The following is a 24554-nucleotide window of genomic DNA, read 5'->3' on the forward strand; positions in this document are numbered from 1 at the left end:
CCCCCCCCCCCCCCCCCCTTTGGATCACGTTCTGGAAATACTTTGATGAATATTATTGATTGATTGAACTTATTTATTAATCATTACATCCTACCCATCTTGTTTTCCATGCGACGATTCTGCATCTTCTTGTAGACTAGGACACTGGCGCCAGCAATGAGGGCAACACCGACTATTGGAACAACGACGGCAACTGGGATAACCCATGATCTGGACTTGCCACCGGATGATCCAGTGTGGCAAGTTTGTTGAGTTGGTGTCGTCTTGGAATAGGACACGAATGAAGGGTCGACCACGACATCCTTGTTGAATGATGGGATGTTCAATGCAACTACAACACTGCTGCCGGCAGCATTATTATCATCTCCAGTGGCTGGGACCAACTGAACATTGAGCAGACGGTTAACACCATCCTTGATCATACGACTTGGGAAGTTGCCAACGATCAGACCATATGGTGAGTCAACTGTGAGTGACTTCATCGATGTGGTGATGTCGCTGTTGTAGTTGGTCGTGGCCACTGAGACGTTCTTGCAATCGAGCTGGGTGAGGTTGGCGGGGTATGAAGCTCGATAGATCAGCTGGAGTGAGTTTTCCTGGCTGGCAAACTTCCAGCCAGACATGGCGATCTGGTGCTTGATACTGTTGGCGGGATTGGGCAAGCTCTCGCCGACAAAGGTGGTGGTGTTGTCGGCCAACATCCATGAGCTAGTGACAGTCATGACGAATGAATCTTCGGCGCTGATGACACCCCTGTTTGTGAATTGACGGTATGACTCGTCAATAACAGAGGCACCATCTTGTGTCCACATCATGGATGATGTTTGGACGGTGCGCACTACTGATCCAGTGGGGGACAACTCGCGAACAGACTCGATGGCGACACTGAATGAGATGTTGGAGAGGAATTGGGCGGAGACTGGGCTGATGGAGGATGGCACGACCTGGGCGTCGTAACGGATGTCACAGATTGATCCAGAGAATCCTTGGTTGCACTGACAGAAGCCAGACACGCAGATGCCATTGTTTGAGCAGCCTGATGGACATTGGTCCTGGAGGTAGGCCAACACAGCGGCTGGGGCGGATGTCTGAGTGGCGGCCTTGACTTGTACAGTGATCTTGGTAGCGGCATCAACTTGCTGTACCGAGGCGTCAAAGAGACAGATGAGGGAGGTCTGATCAACCAAGATAGCATTGATGCATGGTACGTTGTTGGAGCCGATGGTGACAGTGAGGGGCGCTATGAAGTTGGTTCCAGTGACAGTAATGTCTCCTCCGACAAGGTAGAAGAGTTGGGTTGAGCTGGTGACGGTTGGGGAGAGGGAGCTGAAGGCACCCACACCAGTCTTTCCATCGATGGTCACGCTAACAACTGCTTGGTTGAATGATCCTTGGCCGAGGCTACACACCAACAACGAACCATCAGTGCTGCTGGCAGAGGTCTGAACAGGGCATGCTTGGCCATCAACAGTGACAGTGATCTCGGTTGATGAGCTGTCTGAACGGAGAGTGTTGAGGTAACGTCCAGTGATTGTTACCATGCCGCCGCTTGGCGAGATGGGCTGGGTCTGGATATCAAGAGGTTGGATGTTGAGTTGGAAGTCGTTGGATGGCTGGGTGTCGACTGTGATGGTGAACTTGTTGTTGCGAGCATTGGGGTCGATCTTGGCTACGACCAGATCATCAACAACGGATTGGATCTTATAATTGTTGGAGAGTGATGATGTTGCCACGGCCTTGCCAAAGTTGGCACCTTGGATCGAGATGATGTCAGCTTGTTGGGTGACACCAGTGATTGATGGGGCATTGTACTTGAGTGCAACAGATCCACTACGATCATCGATGGTCAAGGTCAATGTGTGGCTGACACCTGTACCGGCGGGAGCAGTGCACAATAAATTGGCATCATCGACAGTCCAGCTAACAGCGGTACAGGCCTGGCCGTCAACTGCGACAGTGACATTGGTTGGGATGTTGTCACTGCGGAAGTGATTGAGGTAGGTACCAGACACGGTGACCTGTGAGCCCTGAGTGTCGGACTTGGTGGCAGTCGAGAGCAATGGGTAGAGGATGGCTGAGAGTCCATTGGACGCGCGGTCGTCGACAGTAATGATGACCATTCCATTGCGCGAGGTCAAAGGTGCGAGGAAGGTGATCACCGTATCTTGAAGATCAAACTGTGTGACAGACACAGATCCCAACATGACCTTGACTGTGGCGGGGTTAGTTCCAAAGTTGGTGCCAGTGACAGTCACCTGGTTGGTCTCACTCACTGTAACCTTGGATACAACGGGTGCACCGTAGGAGAAGTAGTCGGTTGCTGACATTCCATCAATTGTAACAATCACTGGGATGTTGTTACCGGTACCGGCTGGGGCATCACACTGGAGTGCAGAGTATCCATCGATTGGTGGCAAGACAGCTGGGAGGGTGCATTCCTTTGAACCAGATGACAACTGGAACATGACATTGATGACTGTGCCGGTCTTGTTCTGACGCTCAGCGTTGAGATAGTTGCCGAGAATTGTGATGGGGCCGCCAGAGGTGGTGGTCGATGTGATGGACTCGATCATTGGAGTGAGGGTGATATCAATGGCGTTGGATGGTTGGGTGTCGACTGTGACAAACAGCTCACCAGATTGAGCAAAGGCTGGAATGTATCCAGTGAGCTGAACCTGGTTGGCGCTGAGGGCTTGCGAGGTCAGGGCGCCAAAGGTGGACGAGGCGACTGCTGGGACGTTTCCAAAGTTGGTACCAATCACGGTGAAAGTGGCATCGGTCTGGGTCCAGGAGGTGAGGGTTGGCTTCATGTAGGCGAGTGGATAGCTGTTGGAAACTGCGCCATCAATGGTCACAGTGGTGGGGTTGGCGACACCAGTACCAGCCTGAACTGTGCATGTGATATTGGTGAACTGATTGACAACAACACTGCTGCACTCTTGACCTGAGACCATGACTTGGACGTCGGTGAATGAGGAGTTTGATCGCTTCTGAGTCAGATGGCGCCCGAATATGGTGACAACTCCACCCTCTGTAGAGACGAGTCCAATGCTCTCAATAGTTGGGACAAGTGTGTAGCTGGTAGTTATGGAGCTCTGGCCACTGACCTGGATGAACAGGTCACCGCTGAGCACATCCTCTGGGAGATCAGTGAATGTAACGACTTGGTCGGATGTTGGGAGTGTCTTAGCGGGAACTGCGGTAGTCAATCCAAGCTCATTTGGCAACATCAGTTGAATGTCGGATAATACACTTCCGAAGTTGAGTCCGGTGACGGTGATGTCAGTGCTTGTGACGACCACTCCACTAATGATTGGTGCGGCATAAGATACTTGATAGTCATCGAATGAAAGACCGATGTCCAACTCGATGGTGATGTTGGCACCAGTTCCAGCTGGAGCCTGGCACACAATCTCGGTGTTGCTGACTGTGATCACGGCATTGGTACACCAGAGCACGTGGTCCTTGGTAACGGTAATGTCCATCTTGGCTCCAGAGGCATCGAGTTCGTTGAAGAACAGACCAGTCAGGGTGAGGTCGCCGCCCAAAGTGGCAAGGGTAGAGGCTTGTTGGATGATTGGCGCAAGGATCAATGGGAATGGAGCGGATGGCTGGCCATTGACAATGATCACAACGTTGCCGTTGAGTGTGTCGAGGGGAATGGGGACGATCATAGAGTTACGGGTCAAGTGGATACCGGTGGCAGCAACTGGTGTATTGCCATTGTAGCTCACTTGGACGACGGTGTAGTCGTCGCCAAAGTTGTCTCCGGCGATGGTGGCAATGGTATCAACCTGTTGGAAGTTGGTGATCACGGGTGGCAAGTATGTAAAGGTGTTGATGATGTTTGATGGCTCGTCATCAATGGTCACCTGGACAGGCAGGTTCTTGCCGGTGCCCTTGGGAGCGGTACATTGAATGAGATTGAACGTTGCGTTGTTGGAGAATGACACACCGAGGCATGGTTTACCATCGACTGTGACCGAGCCGTTGACAGTTGTGTAGTCCTGACGACGGCCATTCATCAAGTATCCGGTCAATGTGATGGTGGCTTCTGCGGCGACTGGCGAGGGCTCGACGGCCGAGAGCATAGGGGTGTAGGACATGGGGAATGTTGCGGACTGGCTGCCAACAGAGACTGACAGGTCTCCATTTTGCGTTTTGAGTGGCGACAAGTTGCCAATGATGGTCTCAGTACCGTTGTCATTTAGAGTGAGTGAGATGATGGTGGCGTCGGTTGGGTAGTGGAAGGCAGCATCAGATGGTAAGTTGCCAAGGTTGGTACCAACAACAGTGAGGGTGAGACCGAAGTGGTAGGCAGACTCGATGGCTGGGGCGTCGTACTTGGTTGACAAGTGGTTGGATTGGTCCTGGCCATCGACGTTGACGTTGACAGTCACAAACATACCAACACCTGGTGGGCCGTTGCAAGAGATGGTCGTGTGGGGGCTGACGATGGTCACAGAGGTGCATGGCTTCTTGCCAATGGTGACGGTGATCAACGATGCATCAGTTCCAAAGTTGTCGCCCATGATGACGACGGGACCACCGCGGGTGGGGAGCGAGGTGATTTTGTTGGCAGTTGGAGCGATGAAACCAACTGATGGGATAGTCATAGAGTAGGACTCAAAGATGATGCTCGATGGACGGGTGTTACCAGTACCTGGGCCTGTGGTCACTTGGAGCACTGATGGGAAGAGAATGAAGGTCGATGGGATGACCTTGCCGCCTACGACAAGCGTCCTGTTGGTCAAAAGGAAGCCGGTGCCTGTTGGCATGGTGACGTTGAACGTGCCACCGCGGGTTGGGACACGCTTGGTAGTAGTGTCATTGGTAGTTGGGTTTACTCCGTATTGGAATGCACATCCATAGTTGTTGCCGTTGGGGTTAGCATAGTACAAGTCCTTTGAGTAGTCGTATGATGAGTAGACACCCGAGGCGAGACCACCGGTGAAGGGTGGGGTGCAGTAGACGAGCTTGGACGCATCACACACCTTTGTGTTGCTGACTACTTGAGTGCGATCGAATGGACCTCCTTGGTTGTTCATCTCAGCTGCGCTACCCTGTCCGGTGATACCGACGTGGAAGCGATTGGCCAATGACATTGGGAACACCTTGCGCACCATGTCCACCTGAGAGAACGACGAAGGCACTGTCATATAACCAGGGTAGCTGTTCACCTGGTATCCGACGGAACTAGTAAGTTGGTAAATACATTGAAACCATCCGATTGGTGCAGAATGGAGTTTGAGTGCTCTCATGTTGAACTTGTCGTCTGATCATGATTTGAGTGTGTGTGAGGGGGAATGTTAGATTATGGGACTTGATTGATTGATTGATTATAATACTTACAGATTGCAATGATTGAGGAGGAGAAGGAGTCTGAGGTGCTCTGTTGGGAGACAATTGGGAATATTGGGACGGTCGGAGTGGCCTCATAAGGTAGTGTACAAGTGAATAGGGTATGTTTGGTAATGATATTGATGTTACCACATGGCTTGGCGAGAGAACCGAGACTGATACGAAGGTCAGTGTTAGAAGCACCAAAGTTCTTTCCAGTCATAGTCAATGTACTACCCGAAGCGTAGGATGGGTATACCATTTCAATCCATGGACCTTGTTTGATTTGAATGAATTAGTGAGTGTGAGTGAGTGATCGATCATATGATTGATGGATTAATTACTTACTTTGGTAACGATAGATAGTGTTGGTATAGGTCTTGGTTCCATCGGTGATGGTGATTGAGTTGAGTCCCGAACCGGATGGGAATGTGGCTGTTACAGAGGTGGTTGACTTGCGTACCCATGGAATGGTTACTGGGGAACCTCCTGGTGGTGTCATGGTCACGGTAAGGGTAGCCTGATTGAAGGAGATCAAGTTGGTGATGTCGGCAGGTCCTCCAGCAGTGGGTGCAGGGGCAACGTAGAGGTCTCCACTTGGTCCCCACTCAATCAATACACGAATTGGTGAGTAATCAGTATTGAATAGGTCACTTGAGAAGGCTTTGTCGGAAGAACTATAGTACACACTGTTGGCTTGCAAGTTGTCCGGCTTGCCAGGGGCCCACAAACAAAAGGTATTGCACTCTCCAGTGACAATGTCGTATTGGGGCATGTCGGACTCGGGTCCAGAGGTGTAGGTGAACAGGTTGCGTGAGGCCCTTTGTTGAGACACGTAGTAGGAGGAGTCTTTACCGTTGGTCACTGAGTTTTGGATAAAGTTCCACTCGTCGCCACTTGTGATGGTGGCAACGTAGGCAGTGTAGCCGGATGGTGCGCCAGATGGGGCCTTTTGGTTGGCGACCCATGTTAACAAATTGTTCCAATTACTCATTGATAGATATGGGAATTGGACATTATCATAGTAATGATTGTTTACGCTCCATTTCACTGGTGCACCATGGCAAACCAGGGAAGTCGTAGTCAACACAAGTAATAATATTAGATAATTATACATTATTATAAATTATAAATATATATGTATGTGTTTGTAATAGAATAGATATTTAAATGATTGAATGAAATGATGGATGATGAACGTCTATTTGTGAGTGTATTGTGATTGATTGATTGATTGACAATGCTAACTTTTGACAGGATTACTGACATGCACAGACACACCACAACCACATCCATTGCCGAAGCGCCTTGGTCCGACCGATCTGGTAGTGTTGAGGGTTACCTATGTTGGGCCTTGTCCAGGGACCCTTGAACACCAATAGTCCCCAGTCCGGTAAAATATGATCGTGATCGTTTGGTTTGGAAGGGATGGACAACCACAAAACAATCCCCTTATTGTGTGTGTTCATATTGGATCATGATTTATCATGTTGGGATTGTGGAGAGGGGAGGGGGTCTATGACATGACCAGTCAGTCCTTGGGCTTGTCGACAAATGCTTCGACACATAGGCAGGTTGACCGGATGTAAGGTGATATTAAAGACAACAATTTCTTGACATTGTGTTGGGTTGGGGTAAACATGTCAAACGGATGGGTTGTGTTTTGTGTAGTTGGATATTTGCGGAACGCGCGGGAACCATCGTTCTAAACATGCCACCCAAATCTGAAATAGGGTTCTCCGATGTACACAATTCTCCTGTCAAAACAAGCCCAAAATCGCTCAAACATCAGTTCCAAATTCCTGATTTGGCAACACCAACAGTTACATCTTGGTTTGATATTGATACAGTATTGATTTTGTTGTTGTAGGTGGAAAACATAAACTTGTCTTAATTTTTAAGTTTCTTAAATATCTACGTAATCATTATTTCTTTGTATTGAATGTATCTCAAGATAATAAATGAAATAAACTATCTCATAATATAATGAGTTGATTTGAAGGATGTGTGCTCGATAAATGATTGATTGATTGGTTGATAGAGTTAATGAACGCCGTCGATGAGAGGAGTTGCTGTGGGAAGAGGTCAACAACAATTGTTTCCAATAATTTAAATATCTTGGAGACCAACTTTCAATTCAGTTCATGAAGATACCCAACTGTTGACGATAATATGACTTCCAAGTTGTAGGGGAATGAATGATATGAGAGGACTGAACCTTGACCGGTGTCATGAGTTCTTGTTATTGCTCAACCGGTCTGCAGAGAGATTGTCATTGTTGCCACATAACTCAGTGACTCTGGAGATCGTCCTTGAATAGGATGTTCACCATAACAAGAAACTAAGAGAAAGAGTATTTGATGTCGCTAGCGACATTAAGCCTGACTTGATACTGTAAGCCAACATCGCGATGCATATATGGGTTGTGTTAATAATAAGTAATTAATTGATATCAAATGAGAATGATCTAGATTGTCAACAATCCACATATTAATAAGAGCATTTGGGGTGGTTCCGCCCAATACAATCTCCCCTCTCCCTAGTGAGAGAGCAAACTCTTTCTTATCGATAAGACTCTTGGTCGACCAATCTACTTTATATTATTTAAGGTAAAGGCCATACACTGCTGAGTGCTGCCTGCAAGTAATGACAGACAGGAGCAAGCTGAGGTGACTTGAAATGATGCGACCAGGCGAGCGACTGTTCGACGGGAGAGGCATATGAATAGGAGACCTCCCTATGGTCTTAGCCGTGCCGAAAGGCTTATGTTCGGCTGACTGCCTGGCTGACATAGACTTAGGTGGACACGACTTATAATAGTGTGTGTGATGTTGTTATTGTTGTTGTTTGGATGAAAAGTTTTCGTTGCAGAGTTTGATGAGAAACTGACGAATGGTTTGTTGAGATGAGTTGGGCTGAATGAAGTGAAGTGAAGTGTAGTGTTGTTGGTGTGGGAATGAGAACATTGCTTTGTGAACACCCCTTTTGTTGCTCTGAATGGGGATTGGGTGAGCGAAAGGGTGTGAGTGTGTATCTGCGATGAATGTGTCACTAAGATTAAAGCTATCGATTGTCATTCATTGGCTGGTCAGTGAGTGTAAGTGAGTGTAAATACAATTACTACTTTTACAAAGCCTTGTTTGTCAGTCAGTCAGTCAGGACCTCATTCGTACAGATAATCAAAACACTACAAACACATAAATAAATATAATAATATAACAATCATATCTGATCACCAACTCATACTCATTCGATCATTTCACAACACTCACTCACTCACCTTTCATTTTCAGATTCGAGTTTACACATTAAGAGATATTTAAGAATTGGAAACATAGAGACATAATATTAATAATTCAATCAAATTAATCATTTCCAACCAGTCAATCTGTCAATTAATTAATAGTAAGAACGAATCCCTTCATATTATATTATTTTAAGGTGAGTTATCAATACATTTATCCATCCAATCTATCAATCCATCGATCCATCCGCTTTGTTGTTACCAATTCACTATGATTTATCAGTGTGTGCCATGACAGAAATATTATGTAGATCGGTAACAAAAAAGACATGTACCCAGTCAATCATAGCATCATCATTTACACAAATCAATCAATCTCCAAATCAATCAATCAATCTATCAATCTATCATAATCCAATCAAATTTATGTAATATGTATCAGTCATATTTTAAAGATGATCGGACCCTTCCCCGCCAGTAGCAGGATGCGGCGACGGACATGTCCGTCATAGTATCATGGGTGTCAACTTCAGTAGAATCAGAATCCAGAATCAGTATTCCAACCTTATATCGATCACTATTCATTCATTCATTCTTTCATACGTTTATAATGTTTATATATATATATTATGTGTTTGTTTATTATTATTATCTGTAAAAATACACAATGTAACTCCTACATTCATTCTTTCGTGTGTGTTTGAATTCCACTCATTCACCATCCACCATCCACCATCAGTTCCATCCAGTGTTTATTCGATCAATCAATTCGTTTGTGTAAGTGTGTGTTAGTTAGTGTTTGTTAGTGTGATTGGAAGGGGGTAGGAAGTATGACGCACTAGATCTGGTGATTGTTAAGATTAACCAGTTGAATGCCCTGTCATCACTTCCTCTCCACAATCTATCTGTCAATCAATCAATCAATTAAACAATCAATCAATCAATTCAATCCCATTACCTACCTACCCTATTATTACACACACATACATCAGACCAGATTGATTGACGGACAAGACAGAGAGAGATAGAACAAGGGAGGGCGGCACTTTAAGTACCAATCAAATATTTGATTGGCGCGATACACGGACATGTACGTGTATACAGCCATTCCCATCACCACCCGCATCAATGCAAATGCAATGACATAAGTTTGTTTGTTTGTTTGTTGCGATGTCAACTCAACTCAACTCAACAACAACAGAATCAGACACACACTGCCAGACATCAGATCGTCATTCGCAACACATCAACAACACACACATACAGGCAGCCAGACAGACAGACAGACTTGCACAATCATATCGCACCCCACATCTATACATTGATTGATTGATTGATTGATTGATAGATAGATAGATAGCAATAGTAATAGACATAGATGGATGACAGGGATCTGCCTCTTCCTCCTCCTCGACTATATTCAGATTGTCTGCGACACCTTCGTCTAGAACCACATCCTCCACTACTACAACAACCACCACACCATCCAACATCAATTGCCATCGTTCGGAACAGCCGGGGGGCTGTGTCGACTTGACTGGTCTGCACTCTAGCTGGACTGGACTGGACTGGATTTATTGTGATGACGCCAGTGATGGAGCATCTACCCACACTGGCGGGTGCGCATGTGTAGACCATTATGACTTGTATTACATGTAACGGTCCTGTCTGTCTATTCTTGTCCCTTATATCGATGTGTTGTGTGTGTATATTAGTGCTGTGCTTTCGCATCATCAATCAATCAATTCTGGCAGGCTGGCTGGCTGGCCAGAGGGGGACGGCAGCGCCTCTGTAAGAGAGTGGCACTCTTCTGCGCGCCGGCAACATGTTCCACCCACTGCCAGTATGCCATCACTTCCATGTCAATCTGTCAAAGCATTTAAGAGCATTCCTCTTCGCCATTCAACCATTTAACTTCCAAGCACACAACCATTCATTCATTCATTCATTCATTCTTGTCAGTCGAGACTATCTATATCTTTATATGTTTGTTGTTGTTGTTGTTGCAGTTAGTTGTACATTCACTACCGCCACTCACACGCTTCCACCTTCCACCTTCCACCCTTCCACCTTCTACTCTTACGCATTTACGCTTCCACATCCAATCGATCAACTCACTTAATATTATTATTATTATTATTATTATTATAAACTAACAAACAATCAACATACATTACAATGCTTCAGTTACTTACACAAGTCGACATCAAAGAGGTGTTCTGGTTTTGTTACCTCTACATCCTTCTTCCAAACATCCTTCTCTACATTTTCGGTTTCCGCCAGAGAATGTCAGTACGCGAGCTCTTCCCCTTCTTCAAATGGGTATGTATATCAACTCGATCCAATGGCCCAACGCACCTTGCTTGGACCCTGGCCTAGCCCAGCCCACCCCCGAGTCCACTCACTAACTCACATACAATCAATCACACTAATAGGGCTTCAACATAAGACGGTCAAGCTTCTTGGTACCAATATTAAATAATAATATAATAGTTACTGGTGAGGAAGCCGTTGCATGTGGCATCGACAAACATTTGCCAGAGCCAGAGCATCAAGATGATAGACGTATAACCGGTATTAATCAGTGCGCCACAGAGTTCTTGGCGTCAACCGCCGAGATACAACAGGCGATGGAGAAGGAGAAGCTACTGCAGGAGCAGATCGAGAGCTCCAAGATGTCAAACCAATGCAAGACCATTGGTACTCCAATCACCAACTCACCGACACCAACTACCAAGCATCACACAAACAACACAACCACCACCATTGTACAGAGCCCACCAACTCCAAGTGTACTTGCACATGCATCATCAGAGACACCAACACCAACACCAACTTCACCAACCACTGTCTCGCGCTCATCCATTGCCAGCCTCTCCGATGAGGAGATCATTGTCAAGGTCGAGAAGGGAGAGGTTGCACTATACCGTCTGGAAGCCGAGCTCAACGACTGCGAGCGCGCCGTGCAAATCAGACGCGCGGTCCTCACCAAGAACATTGACAAGTCGATCGAGGACATCCCTCACCTGTCGTACGACTTCTCCAAGGTGTTGGGAGCCTGTTGCGAGAACGTCATTGGATACGTACCCATCCCCGTTGGCACTGCCGGCCCCATCAGTCTCAACGACAAGTCGGTCTTAATTCCAATGGCCACCACCGAGGGCTGTCTCGTTGCAAGCACACATCGTGGATGCCGCGCCATCTCAGAGTCGGGCGGCGCCCGCGCTACCATCCTCTCGCGAGGCATGACCCGCGCACCAGTCGTGCGCTTCCCATCGATCACTGAAGTGTCGGCATTTGTCGAGTGGATCAAGATCAACGAAAACTACGAATCGGTCAAGAAGGAGTTCGACGCCACCAGCCGCTTCGCCAAGCTCATTGGCATCAAGACTTCAGTGGCTGGCCGTCTGGTCTACATTAGATTCAGATGCGACACTGGCGACGCCATGGGCATGAACATGGTGTCCAAGGGCGTGGACTCAGTGCTAAAGATGATGAAGAACTTGTTCGCAGATATGGAGATCATCAGTATCTCTGGCAACATGTGCACCGACAAGAAGCCATCTGCCATCAACTGGATCGAGGGACGCGGTCGCTCGGTCGTCTGCGAGGCCACCATCAGGGGAGACATTGTCAAAAACGTCCTGAAAACCAGCGTGCAGGCAATGGTCGAGCTGAACCTGTCCAAGAACTTGGTTGGCTCGGCCATGTCGGGCTCGATCGGAGGCTTCAACGCACACGCCTCCAACATTGTAACCGCCATCTTCTTGGCCACCGGCCAGGACTGCGCACAAAACGTCGAGTCATCCAACTGCATCACTCTGATGGAGGAGTGCAATGAGGGCAACGACCTGTACATAACTGTTACGATGCCATCGATCGAGGTTGGAACCGTGGGCGGCGGCACCTTCCTGCCAGCGCAATCATCGTGTCTGGACATCATCGGCGTCAAGGGATCCAAGCCAGGCAGTCCAGGCGTGCACGCCGATCAACTGGCGCGCATTGTATGCGCTGGTGTCATGGCTGGCGAGCTCAGTCTTTTGGCTGCACTGTCTGCCGGCCATCTCATGAAGTCGCATCTCCGTCTCAATCGCTCACTCAGCAGCACCAACTGTGCTACAATCTAAAGAATCTTGCGCTACACGTTCATCAATGTGGGCGTGTGGACTCGCAAATAGCCTGTCCATGCCTCCAACTCCCATCAATCATCATCCAATCAATCAATAATTATTCACACAGATAGAGAATCAATATGATAATAAACTCATATTAATATCTTTATCGTTCCAAATCAAACTCAAACTCATCCTATCCGAAGGATTCACTCAACATAGCTCAATGTAAATCCTGAACTTCAAACAACTTGGAATTGAATCCCATAATATAAGTTGGAGTGTTAAGTGACCCCCACCTGTGTCCTGCCGACTTGTGACCCTTTGTCACTCTCTAAACAGCTCTTGTTGACGTGTTTATTAAGTGTATATATATAATCCAACAACAACTTGTATATAATGTAGATATAGTTATATTTATTAATAATATTAAGTGACAAACAATCAAACATTCATTCAATCAACATATCAATCAATGCCTTTGAGTAAGTCAACCTTCATGTTCTTTCATTCACTCAATTGATGAGTCTACTAAACACTCAATCAATCATTAGTCACAACACAATCCAGTAGTAGTAGTAGTAGTAGTGGACAATTAGATATCACAACAGATAGTATTGACACATCGCCAGCAGCCACTAAGCTTGCACCATCTCCCAAACTCAAGTCGTGCTATCAAGATAAAGCATCGCCACAGATCCCTTCACCATCACCAATACCAACACAATCACAATCAACAATCAACAATAGCAACAGTAGTACTAAACTTAAGCGACTATCTTCAACACTTGTTGGAACTTTGGAACAAGGAGGCACAACAACTGTTTCAAAGAAGAAGCTAATGACTTCGTCGTCGCATAGTCAGACGACGGCGATGTCGACATCCTTTGAGGCAGACCCCTCGACACTTCAGTTCATTCAGACGGCAGTGCAACTCATTTACAAGTCAAGATCAAATGCACTCTCTTATCAACAACCATTGGTCGATGTCGATCTCTCACACCTCTTGTCAAACAACGATCGGTTCCCTGTATCCAGGAACGTCACACTCGAAGACTTACACGAGTACCGAAGCAAAGATGTAAGACATGGACCTCCATCCAGCTCATTCATTCATTCATTCAGGCGAGCTAACAGAAGACTTATATTGTGTAGATACTTTTGGAACTTGATGAGATCAATGAGATCAATAGAGACTTATACCTATGGTGCGACTATCTGGACTCCACTCCACTAAAGTTGGACATATTCGAGTGTCGGAAGAATGAAACAGGTGATACATACAAGCATGTATTGTTGGAAAGATGGATATTCACATTCAAGTAAGTAGAGATATGCCAGCCTTCCAGCCTGGTGCACTCACTCACTCACTCTATCACTCACTCAAACACCAACAACAGACCAAAGCCAGCTGAGCATCAACCAAGTATAGAGCGTAGTGTAAAGGAGAGAGAGTTGACAATATCAGATGAGTTGAGTGGCTTGATGGTCCCAATCAATGATACAGGCATACATGTTGGATCCCAATCTGGGACTCTGTCACCAAAGGAAGGTGTTGACGATGAACAGAACTATTCACATGAATGTCCAGTCCTCAAGTGTCTCTACTACACCCTCTCATCAATGCCCTTGTTCTCAAGTATCAAATACATGCAACAACATACAGAGATTGGACTAAAGGTCAAATATGGAGCATCCAAACACTTCCCTCCTCCAGCGAACTTTGATCCACTTGATTGTAAGTTAAGTTAAGTTTGAGCATGCTATATGTTGCCTTTCTAACACCAACCAGATCCACATCTGATCAAACTAAACTTCCTTCCCAACGTTTGAGACTACCAAGGGTAGCCTCACACTCACTGTACACTTTTCAAGTCGACCAAAGGAAGATGCATCACTCAACTTGGACATTGGCAATGCATCATCCCCGTCAATTATTATCTATCCAACACAATCATATTCAAATCTTCAATGTCATCCATTGTCCGTGGTCAATGATTCAAACAATCAATCATCGTCTTCATCGCTGTCATCATCACAGCCCATTATGACATCTCCTACCCGTGTTGTATCGGGCAATAGCACTGGCAATGGCATTGGCCATGGCAATGAAGTGTACAATCTATCAAAGCTACTTCAACAATCAAGCGTGAGCTCAAGCTCAAATACACAGTCAATCAATCCATCAAACAACCTTCAACAACAACAACCAACTAATGTTGCGGCGTCCAACAACAACAAAATTGTCAACCCTACTGTACCATCCACATCCAACTCCACCTCAACTCAATCAACATCGCCTTCATCGGCACCAATCTCAATACCTCCTCGATCATCCACACCGACAATCCCAATCAACCTCCCTAACTCTAACAACAACACCAATACTATCAACAACAGCAACACCAACACTAATAATAACAATCAATATACAACTACACCGACAAAGTCACCTTATAACACCTTTTCCTACGAATCACCATCAACGCCAACACTTTCCCCATACCTCAGATACAGCCCATTCTCTCCAAGCAGCCCGACCAACCACTTCCATCGCCAACCAATACCATCCCCGCCATCCCCGATACGTGTCGGCCATCGTCCATTGTTTGTTGATGGTCCCATATTCACTTCTCCCTCCTCCCATCCCTCCTCCAACAATGCGATGATCACAATGATGTCCAACCTCAAGATTGGACATCACTCCCAATTCTCACTCGACACACATCCCAATGGTGGAGGCTTTGGCGTGGGTGTTGGGGTCGGTGGCGGCAGCGGGCTCTCATTTGGATCATTCCAAGAGTCGATACTCAGTGGAAACATGTCCAACACTCCATCGACAGTGTTTGATGGCTATCTTGGCGACTTGGGTGTAAGCGGCAAGGACTATCTTCCGCCACACAAGAAGATACCCTACTCAGCGATCTACTACCACGTCGACTACGATGCTCCCTATGCGGCCACAATCGAACTTGGACCGAAAGGCTACCGAGTGCCACAAAAGGGTCTTATCCAAGTATGTATATATACTCATTTGTGATCCAGGGTGCCATCTGGACATTCACTGACATCACTCCAAACAAACATACGTAGTTGACGCTATTTAATCCCAATCATACACCGATCAAGACATTCCTGGTGAACTTTGACTTGACCAACATGCCACCCGAGACCAAGACATTCATCAGACAACGTATCATCTCGGTCCCAGTCGACAACACATCCTCCACATCATCCACAACATCATCCACAACAACATCATCAAGTAGTTTATCATCTAATAATGATAGACTGATGAATCACCACAACAACAACAACAATCATAATCATCATAACAATAGTAATAATAATGGAGTACTCAAGTATGCGATTCACCTTCGATTCTTCAGCCCAAAGAAGAAGAAATATTACCTCTATCGGAACATTAGAGTAGTGTTTCCATATCGAATGCCCGATGAAATGGAGAAGCTCAAGATCATATACGAATACCCACCGCCACCTGTCTATTACCATGCTCAAGAACAGTAACATTAAGACGTACCCTTACCCTAACCCTTGCCCTCGCCCTTGCCTCTCACACACTCAGCACTCGAACACGAATAAATGACAATGGTGTGTGAAGAAGTTCAATTTCAATTATTTTGATTTTTTGCTGATGATGTTGTGTGTGCAAGTAAGCGCACTCCAGGTTTGATCAATGATCAGTTAGTTGCTCAATCCGATCAACTCAACCAACCCTTGTAGGAAACAACATCATATTATATATATAAATAATATATATATTGTATAGAAAGCAACAAACATGTTGACAGTCGGTTGCAACAAACTCTTCCAAAAGTCATCACTATTCAAGTCGGCAGCATCGTTGACCAACACCAGATCATACGGTGTTCAGTCACGCACAGGTGTTGAGACCGGTCCATCACAAGGCCAGTTCTCACGCGCCTACCCCGTCATTGACCACACCTACGACGCCATTGTCGTCGGTGCTGGTGGTGCCGGTCTGCGTGCTGCTCTCGGTCTCACCGAGAAAGGTCTCAAGACTGCCTGTATCTCAAAGCTCTTCCCAACCCGTTCACATACTGTCGCTGCTCAAGTAAGCATCATCACATGATCGATTGATTGATTGAGCGACACTAACACACCTACCCGTCCCTCGCCTCTTGGAATCATTCCAATCAATCACTAACTCACTCACATGATCGCGATTGAATGAATGAACGAATAACACAACATTGCGAACGAATCAAACAAACAGGGAGGTATCAATGCAGCTCTAGGTAACGCAGATGTTGATGATTGGAGATGGCATGCATACGACACTGTGAAGGGCAGTGACTGGTTGGGAGACCAGGACGCCATTCATTATATGTGTCGTGAAGCCGTGCCAACAGTGTTGGAGCTCGAGCAGTATGGTGTGCCCTTCTCGCGTATGGACGACGGTCGCATCTACCAACGTGCGTTCGGAGGACAGAGCAAGAACTTTGGCAAGGGAGGTCAGGCTACGCGTTGCTGCGCCGCCGCCGATCGTACCGGCCACGCACTGCTGCACACTCTGTACGGCCAGTCGCTCAAGCACGACACCAAGTTCTTCATTGAGTACTTTGTCATGGACCTGATCATGGAGAATGGCGAGTGTCGCGGTGTCATTGCCTACTGCATGGAGGACGGCACCATCCACAGGTTCCGCTCGCACGCCACCGTCCTCGCCACAGGAGGATACGGTCGTGCCTATTTCTCGGCCACCAGCGCACACACTTGCACTGGTGATGGTAATGCCATGGTGATTCGTGCCGGTCTCCCATGCCAGGACCTCGAGTTTGTTCAGTTCCATCCAACCGGTATCTACGGAAGTGGTTGTCTGATCACTGAGGGTGCCCGTGGTGAGGGAGGCTACTTGCTCAACAGCGAGGGAGAGCGTTTCATGCCACGTTACGCCCCATCCGTTGCCGATCTGGCCTCGCGTGACGTTGTGTCGCGTTCTATCACAATGGAGGTGCGTGAGGGCCGCGGTGTTGGCCCAGAGAAGGACCACGCCCTGCTCAACCTGACCCATCTCAGCCCAGACATTATCGAGGAGCGTCTTCCAGGTATCCGCGAGACTGCAATGATCTTTGCCGGCGTGGACATCACCAAGGAGCCAATCCCCATCATTCCAACCGTCCACTACAACATGGGTGGTATCCCCACCAACTACAGAGGTGAGGTCGTCACCAGGAACAAGGAGGGCAACGACGAGATCGTCAAGGGCCTGTACGCCGCCGGAGAGGCAGCCTGTGTGTCCGTGCACGGTGCCAACCGTCTCGGTGCCAACTCACTGCTGGACATCGTCGTCTTTGGCCGCGCTTGCGCCAACACCATCGCCGAGGACCTGCCAAAGAACACCCCACATGCTCCACTTCCCAAGAACGCCGGTGAGGAGTCCATCGCCAACCTGGACAAGGTTCGTTTCGCCGACGGCCCACGTCTCACAGCCGACCTGCGTCTGGAGATGCAAAAGATCATGCAGCGCAACGCCGCCGTCTTCAGAGACGGAGTCGTGCTCAAGGAGGGAGTCAAGAAGATCGACGAGTTTGCCAGGTCGCTCAAGACCGACATGAAGACTGTCGACCGCAACATGATCTGGAACTCAGATCTGGTCGAGTCGCTCGAGCTCCAGAACCTGATGACCCAGGCCGTGCTCACCATGCACTCGGCCGAGGCCCGTAAGGAGTCGCGTGGCGCCCACGCCCGTGAGGACTACAAGGAGAGAGACGATGCCAACTGGATGAAGCACACCCTGTCCTACCTCGACGTCGAAACTGGAAAGGTTACGCTCGAGTACCGTCCAGTCATTGCCAAGACCTTGGACGAGGGCGAGATGAACTCCATCCCTCCAGCCAAGCGTGTATATTGAGGCAACCAATCATTATCATTATCATCAACGTCATTACAGTTACATTACATAAAGCCAGCTAGTCTAGCATCATATCGAACACATAACAGTTTAAAAGTATCATTGTACTTTAGTTCATTCGTTCATTGATTGGTCGAGTCTATGATGGAGGGGATTGCGATGATCATCTGATCCAATCCCTTCTTCTTCTTTGGTCGCCACGCTCACGACTCAAGGTAGGCTCGAGCCGAGTTCTAGCAGTGTTGCATTTGCCATTCGGCTCCATCAATGATGATTTGGTCCAACTGAAGTAGATCCATATTATCGCGTTGTTGCAAGCATTATCGCACTGACGCGTGGATGTTTCATTCAATCTCTTCTCTTACGCTTCTTCTCCTTCTTGTCGGCACTGCTGTCTGATGAGACATCACTGCTGCTGTCACTGCTGTCACTATCGCTGTCACTATCACTGCTATCGCTATCACTGCTGCTGTCACTGCTATCACTATCGCTACTATCACTACTATCACTATCGCTTGATGATGTTGAACTTGATCTCTTCTTCTTATTCCTCTTTGATGTGCTACTACCACTGCTGCTGCTCTTCTTCTTATCGTCTTTGTCTGCGCCTGACATAGTCTTTAGCTTCTGCAGGTCCTTCTTATATAGTTCTGGATCATTCAGATAGGCTGTCCTTGTTGGCCTTGAACTGTATACTCTTTCATTCTTGCATTGGTATGTAGCTGAGTATGTGAATAATTATGAGTATTAGTTAGGATGTCCTGTTGTTCTGACCACTGACTGCTTCAACTGAATGGATACCCACCATGTCCATACTGTAGACACTTCTGACAGCGAGTAGTCGCAAGTTTAGTTGTCCTATTCGTCTTTCTATCCATTACATGTAATGTACTATTGAACGATCGAACTACGAATGAATGAATGTCCATTCAATTTTCGAGAATCGGTCAATCAATCTTGTTGCTTGGCACAACTTGTTGTTGGTCAATCATTTGATTGACTTTTATTATTATTGCCTTCAATTCTAGTTACACGGCAACATCAACAGTTAGTAATAGATACCATCAGATATCCACCAAGTGTTCTTGTTGAGGATCGCTGGATGATTATGAACAGCAACTTGGAGCTCAGATAGAGGCACAGACTGGTACTTAACTCTAAGTTTAAAATGTTCCAGAGTAGTATTATGTTGAAGTGCTTCGGCCAGCGCTGGAGCAGCAAGTAGAATCGATCTATTGTCACATTCATCAATTTCATCATCGTTGTATACATTGATTGCTATTTCGGCTAACGAGATACTCTTGATGTTTGGACAATGAGCAATGACAAAGATGCCAATCTCTCTACATCCTGCGTCCAGTACCAAATGACTTACATTGTCGTAGGACTTTAGAACAGACAACTTGACAGCTTCGAGATCTTCAGATGAGTCGTCTACACCCTCCCACTTGAGTTCACTGGCAATGCAATGGAACTTAAGATAGTCCATGTCATTCTTGACTGCCACTAGATTGGAGACAAGGCCAAGTTCGAGCCGGGTGACTGTTGAACGAGGGGACTGCAGAACAAACTGGAGGAGTCTCTGCTCATCGGCAAACTTCCACGGAACGATTGAGAGCGATGTCAGGCTGGTGGTCTTGTTAAGGTACTCTAGCAGACCAGTAGTGAACCCCGCATCCACCTCCTCCTCTCTGTTGTAGCTCAGATTGAGTTTGAGCTCGGTCAAGTTGTGCAACAGGTCGAGTACTTCAAAGAATTGAGTTGGAGAGTATTTAGTTATTGTGAAGCTGATGGCACCATATCTTTGATGAGTGTAGTTATCTCTTATCTCCAACGATGTGATATGGGTCAATTTGGAGAGTATGGTCTTTACTCCACATAAACCAACTTCCATTCCTTCTCCCGGATATGGCACCAGTATCACTTTCTTGAGGTTGGGATAGTTGACCTAATTGAGTGAGGCAATGTCCTCGTCTTTGATATAACCAAAGACATACATTAGGCTCTCTATTTGATTGCAAAGTGGTGCAATCTCATTGGACAATGGTCCATCGACCCATGACTTGAACGAGATGCCATGTTTCAAAAGTATTTCTGCACTACAGTCTGGCACCTGCTTAGTAGCTAGACCAAAACAAAAGCTATCTGTATTGGTTTGCGGATCAACAATGTTGACCAGTGTCCAAAGGGAGAACTTTGATTGACTGTATAGATAGAAATGATCAGCCAGGAGCTTGACATCATAAGAACTACAAGAGTATGTTGTCAATGATTGACGGACGCTTTGAAAGTAGTTCCAAGACACCAAGGCAATGTTAAGTATCCATTGTTTCTTTGTAGTCTGTTGATAACCATATTCTTTTAAGGCTCTCAATTGACCATCAATCACAAGCCACCCAACTATTCGCCTAGAGATGATAATTTTGTCCATGTTTAGGGTGTGGAGTGGTCTTGTTTCTAGAATACGCTCAAATAAGTGATTGACTGCCGATCATCTGAAATTGATTAATCAATGGATTCTAGGAATTCGAGATGGACAATCCCAGTGCAGTTGGATGTAAATATCATCTTTGACATCACGGATATAATCCATCCCCCAATACATCGATACCTGATCAAAGTTTTTACCCTCCAAGACCAGCTTGCTTACCACAATCATTGATGTTTGACCATGCTAATCGCATAATCTTCATTTGAGCCTTGATGGTGACTGTGGAAGTTGTATGAGTGAGCTCTGTGTAAAAGACTTTTCCCTCATTGGAATGGAGTGAAGAAAGCTCAAATGTCTGGCATGGAACCCAAGTATCACATTTCTATTTTAAACTACTACAGATACATAAAATCATATTCTGAAGATGTCCAACAACGATTATATCAATAACGAATGTGGTCTTGAAGCTAGAAATGAGACCCATGAGACCAAGGAGAATTTGACTCGAGCTACGCTATCAAGTTTGCGTATTGGAAGCATTGTTCTCTCGATCTTCTCTTTGATATTTTTGATCATCTCACTTGCCGCACCTTGGTACTACACTTATAGCCTCTACTATTACAATAGAGATACGTCACTGGAAGTAACCAACTTTTTGGCGTATGCTGATGTATGTGTTGGTTCTCCCATCGATCGATGGATCAATCTTAAGATATCCATAATCTGACCTCAATGCATATTTTAGTCGACTTTCATTACCAAGCAATCAATTGAGAAAATCAAGATTTGGAGGAAGCCAGGCAGTGTCTTCAACCAATTTCTCTGGGCTCTCTCATTTATGACCATTGCACTCTTCCCGCTGGTGGCCTCTATTGCAATTGATTTCAAGCGCCCGTCCTCAAAGAAACTCTCACTTATCCAATTCCTGACTACTTCACTTGCAATGTTCCTGACGGCTCTGGCCTGGTTTGTGTGGATCGGAGTCACAATGGAGAGAAACGGAGGTTCCCTGTCCTACGCGTCCTACCACACAATCCAAAGTGTGGTAGGAAAGCCCATGTGGGGAATTTGGATTGGCCTGCTCGCTATGATCGCATTGGTCATCACTAGCGTCCTCAGGGGACTAATCTATAGAGGCATGCCGAAGATAATAACTGTACACCCAGGCAGTGGCCATATCCAGGTCATCCAGGGCACCCCAATGACCAACCTAAACCAGCCACAGTCACAGTACCAGCAGATCACTGTGGCTGTTCCACCCAACGTGGTCGTGGACGCCCAGCAGATGTACCGTCTGAACCTCSAGTATGTGCCTTGTGGATTCAGTGCCACCGGTCAACAACTGTTCTCGCAACAAAATATGCTGGAGCCATGTTCCCCTCCAACTTCCGAGGCACCTCTCAGTTCATAACAACTATCAATAAATCCTTTGATTGAGCCTATCATGCTAACGAGAGGATATCTTGAATTAAACTTTTGCTGATGGTTGACTTGTCTTTGGATGTTTGACGAATGACACATCCATCCCATCACTTGAGGAAATCAACCTTACCCTTACCCTACACTAACCTTGCCCTTGCCCTTGCCCTTGCCCTTTCCCTTGCCCTAACCCCAACAAATGTGTAGATGGTGGACCAATAATAATGTTATTTATACATATATACTACAACAAGGAATGCACCTTCTTATTTGTACGTTGCTTTTGGTATTCAATTGGTATGCGTTGAAAGTGTTGATTGGTTGTCCATCCATTGATTGTACTGTGTTTGGTAATGTATGAGTCGAGCCATGTTCGTCCACCATGCTCAATGATCGTTCCAATAAGTGAATCAATCTGATTGTCCCACCAATAAGGTATATCAATCAGTTTGATTGACAATTGATTACAGATCACTCGTTTCTCAGCATCCCTATCGCGATAGATCTTGGCGTCGCCATAAAGCCTCGTGTCTTGGAAGTGCTGTTTGCCCTGATACTCAAACGCCACGTTCAATGAAGGGATGTAAAAGTCCAACTGGAAGCCAAAGTTTGTGCTGTTGGTGTATCGCAGACGGGCCAGGTCGCGGTACTCCTCGATCACCTCGTGATCGCCAAACAATCGCGTCAGGTACAGCTTGAGCAAGCGCTGCGAGGACTTCTTGCCTGGCGTGTTAAACTGTCGCGGGTTCCATTTCTGCTCAGGGTAGACCTGCGCCAGCGACTGGCAGAAGCCGCCATTGCGCTTCACCAACGAGAAGCCGCCAATGTCGCGGATCTGGCTCCAGGACAGACGGTACCAATCGGGTTGGTCCTTGATCTCGTAGTGTCGCGCGGCAAACTCCAGGAACTGCCGCAGCACCTCTGGGTCCTTGTGAGCGGCGCGTGGCAGATTGGCAAAGCGCCAGACTTGCCATCCCTGTGCATTGTCTATCAAGGCCATCACGACCTGTGCAGGGGAGCCTCCATGGAGCAACAACAGACTGTTGCCATAGTTATCAATGAAATCCAACTTATTGATTCGATACCAATCCCTTGCCTCCTTGATTCCAAGTCTCGTCTGTAGCCATACCATGTACTTCTTCTGATTCTCAATGTCGCGCCAGTAGTTCCTAAGTGAGGTGAGGAGGGGAGTTAGAAGATTGATTGATTGAATGATTGAGTGATACATACTTTGGAGTATTGACAAACTTGAAGGGAAGCCAATCATAAGATGGATATTGCTTTTGTAATAGTTGATGAACAGAGTCGTTGTGGAGCTGGAGTAGACCACGTCCACGCAGTCGGATAAAGTCAGCCTTGGTGACTTGATACCACTGTTCATAATCGGTTGCTTCGAAACCAAGCTGTTTGGACATCCATGTCAGGTATTGACGTTGATGTGATACTTCCGCCCAATGACCGCGTGGATACTGCAAGTTCATCATATGTTCTTGTTGAAATCTCCATGGCTGCCAATCATGATCCGGATATACCTTTCTTAACATCATATGTAATGAGCCACCATGTGAGTACAAAGGCAGTCCTGTCAAGTCAGACACTGTATACCATTCATCAAGATCTCTTTCTTTGATACCCAGTTGACTAATCATTCATTCAATCAATCAATCAATGTGTGAGTAAAGTGTACCATTCATTTATCTCATTCATACAATCATTCATTCATACTCTGCTTTATCTTTAACAAGTTGATTCAGTTTATCATCTTCAGATATTGATGTTGATGTTGATGTTGATGTTGATGTTGATGTTGATGTTATTGTTGTTGGTATTGATGTTGTTGATGATGTCTGAGTCGGCGTCGAAGTAACATCATGAAGTGGATGTTGATGTGATTGAATGAATGTGTCTGTGTTTGGGTCTGTGTTGTTGATGTTGCTGTAGTAAATACGTGTATTATGTCTTTGTATCAATGGTAGTAGAGTATATCTACATGTATATATTATCTGTCTATGTAATAACATGTTACTTATTATTACTATTACATCATGTTACTCAATCAATCATTCTTTTCAAAATAAACCAAGTCCAGAGTTCTGTGTGATGATGTAATGA

The 24554-nt window shown here is 46.3% G+C and overlaps 9 protein-coding genes across 9 annotated transcripts; 5 read left to right on the forward strand and 4 right to left on the reverse strand.

The window, feature by feature from the left end:
• Positions 1 to 83: 83 nt before the first annotated feature.
• SAMD00019534_009080 (hypothetical protein) lies at positions 84 to 6334 on the reverse strand (the record flags this gene model as incomplete). Its single annotated transcript, XM_012902875.1, has 3 exons — positions 84 to 5275; positions 5353 to 5616; positions 5689 to 6334. 3 exons carry the CDS (start codon positions 6332 to 6334, stop codon positions 84 to 86), a joined length of 6102 nt encoding a protein of 2033 aa, XP_012758329.1.
• A 4416-nt stretch (positions 6335 to 10750) lies between these two features.
• On the forward strand, positions 10751 to 12705 carry SAMD00019534_009090 (hypothetical protein; the record flags this gene model as incomplete). Its single annotated transcript, XM_012902876.1, has 3 exons — positions 10751 to 10906; positions 11020 to 11259; positions 11401 to 12705. Coding segments are annotated over 3 exons (1701 nt in total), but the record flags the coding sequence as incomplete, so codon positions are not given.
• A 466-nt stretch (positions 12706 to 13171) lies between these two features.
• On the forward strand, positions 13172 to 14448 carry SAMD00019534_009100 (hypothetical protein; the record flags this gene model as incomplete). Its single annotated transcript, XM_012902877.1, has 4 exons — positions 13172 to 13181; positions 13251 to 13777; positions 13936 to 14018; positions 14097 to 14448. 4 exons carry the CDS (start codon positions 13172 to 13174, stop codon positions 14446 to 14448), a joined length of 972 nt encoding a protein of 323 aa, XP_012758331.1.
• Positions 14449 to 14743: 295 nt separating this feature from the next.
• Positions 14744 to 16129, forward strand: SAMD00019534_009110 (hypothetical protein; the record flags this gene model as incomplete). The annotated part of the gene is made up of 3 exons (XM_012902878.1): positions 14744 to 15712; positions 15790 to 15961; positions 16038 to 16129. 3 exons carry the CDS (start codon positions 14744 to 14746, stop codon positions 16127 to 16129), a joined length of 1233 nt encoding a protein of 410 aa, XP_012758332.1.
• Positions 16130 to 16486: 357 nt separating this feature from the next.
• On the forward strand, positions 16487 to 18592 carry SAMD00019534_009120 (hypothetical protein; the record flags this gene model as incomplete). The annotated part of the gene is made up of 2 exons (XM_012902879.1): positions 16487 to 16792; positions 16955 to 18592. Coding segments are annotated over 2 exons (1944 nt in total), but the record flags the coding sequence as incomplete, so codon positions are not given.
• Positions 18593 to 18940: 348 nt separating this feature from the next.
• On the reverse strand, positions 18941 to 19207 carry SAMD00019534_009130 (hypothetical protein; the record flags this gene model as incomplete). Its single annotated transcript, XM_012902880.1, has 1 exon — positions 18941 to 19207. The coding sequence occupies one exon, from the start codon at positions 19205 to 19207 to the stop codon at positions 18941 to 18943; it is 267 nt and encodes an 88-aa protein (XP_012758334.1).
• A 433-nt stretch (positions 19208 to 19640) lies between these two features.
• SAMD00019534_009140 (hypothetical protein) lies at positions 19641 to 20486 on the reverse strand (the record flags this gene model as incomplete). The annotated part of the gene is made up of 2 exons (XM_012902881.1): positions 19641 to 19892; positions 19968 to 20486. The coding sequence occupies 2 exons, from the start codon at positions 20484 to 20486 to the stop codon at positions 19641 to 19643; spliced, it is 771 nt and encodes a 256-aa protein (XP_012758335.1).
• A 961-nt stretch (positions 20487 to 21447) lies between these two features.
• Positions 21448 to 22649, forward strand: SAMD00019534_009150 (hypothetical protein; the record flags this gene model as incomplete). The annotated part of the gene is made up of 3 exons (XM_012902882.1): positions 21448 to 21693; positions 21769 to 22328; positions 22562 to 22649. 3 exons carry the CDS (start codon positions 21448 to 21450, stop codon positions 22647 to 22649), a joined length of 894 nt encoding a protein of 297 aa, XP_012758336.1.
• A 37-nt stretch (positions 22650 to 22686) lies between these two features.
• On the reverse strand, positions 22687 to 23857 carry SAMD00019534_009160 (hypothetical protein; the record flags this gene model as incomplete). The annotated part of the gene is made up of 2 exons (XM_012902883.1): positions 22687 to 23611; positions 23673 to 23857. The coding sequence occupies 2 exons, from the start codon at positions 23855 to 23857 to the stop codon at positions 22687 to 22689; spliced, it is 1110 nt and encodes a 369-aa protein (XP_012758337.1).
• Positions 23858 to 24554: the final 697 nt, after the last annotated feature.

Source organism: Acytostelium subglobosum, assembly GCF_000787575.1.
Source record: "Acytostelium subglobosum LB1 DNA, scaffold: scaffold2, whole genome shotgun sequence".
Taxonomy (NCBI): Eukaryota; Evosea; class Eumycetozoa; order Acytosteliales; family Acytosteliaceae; genus Acytostelium; species Acytostelium subglobosum.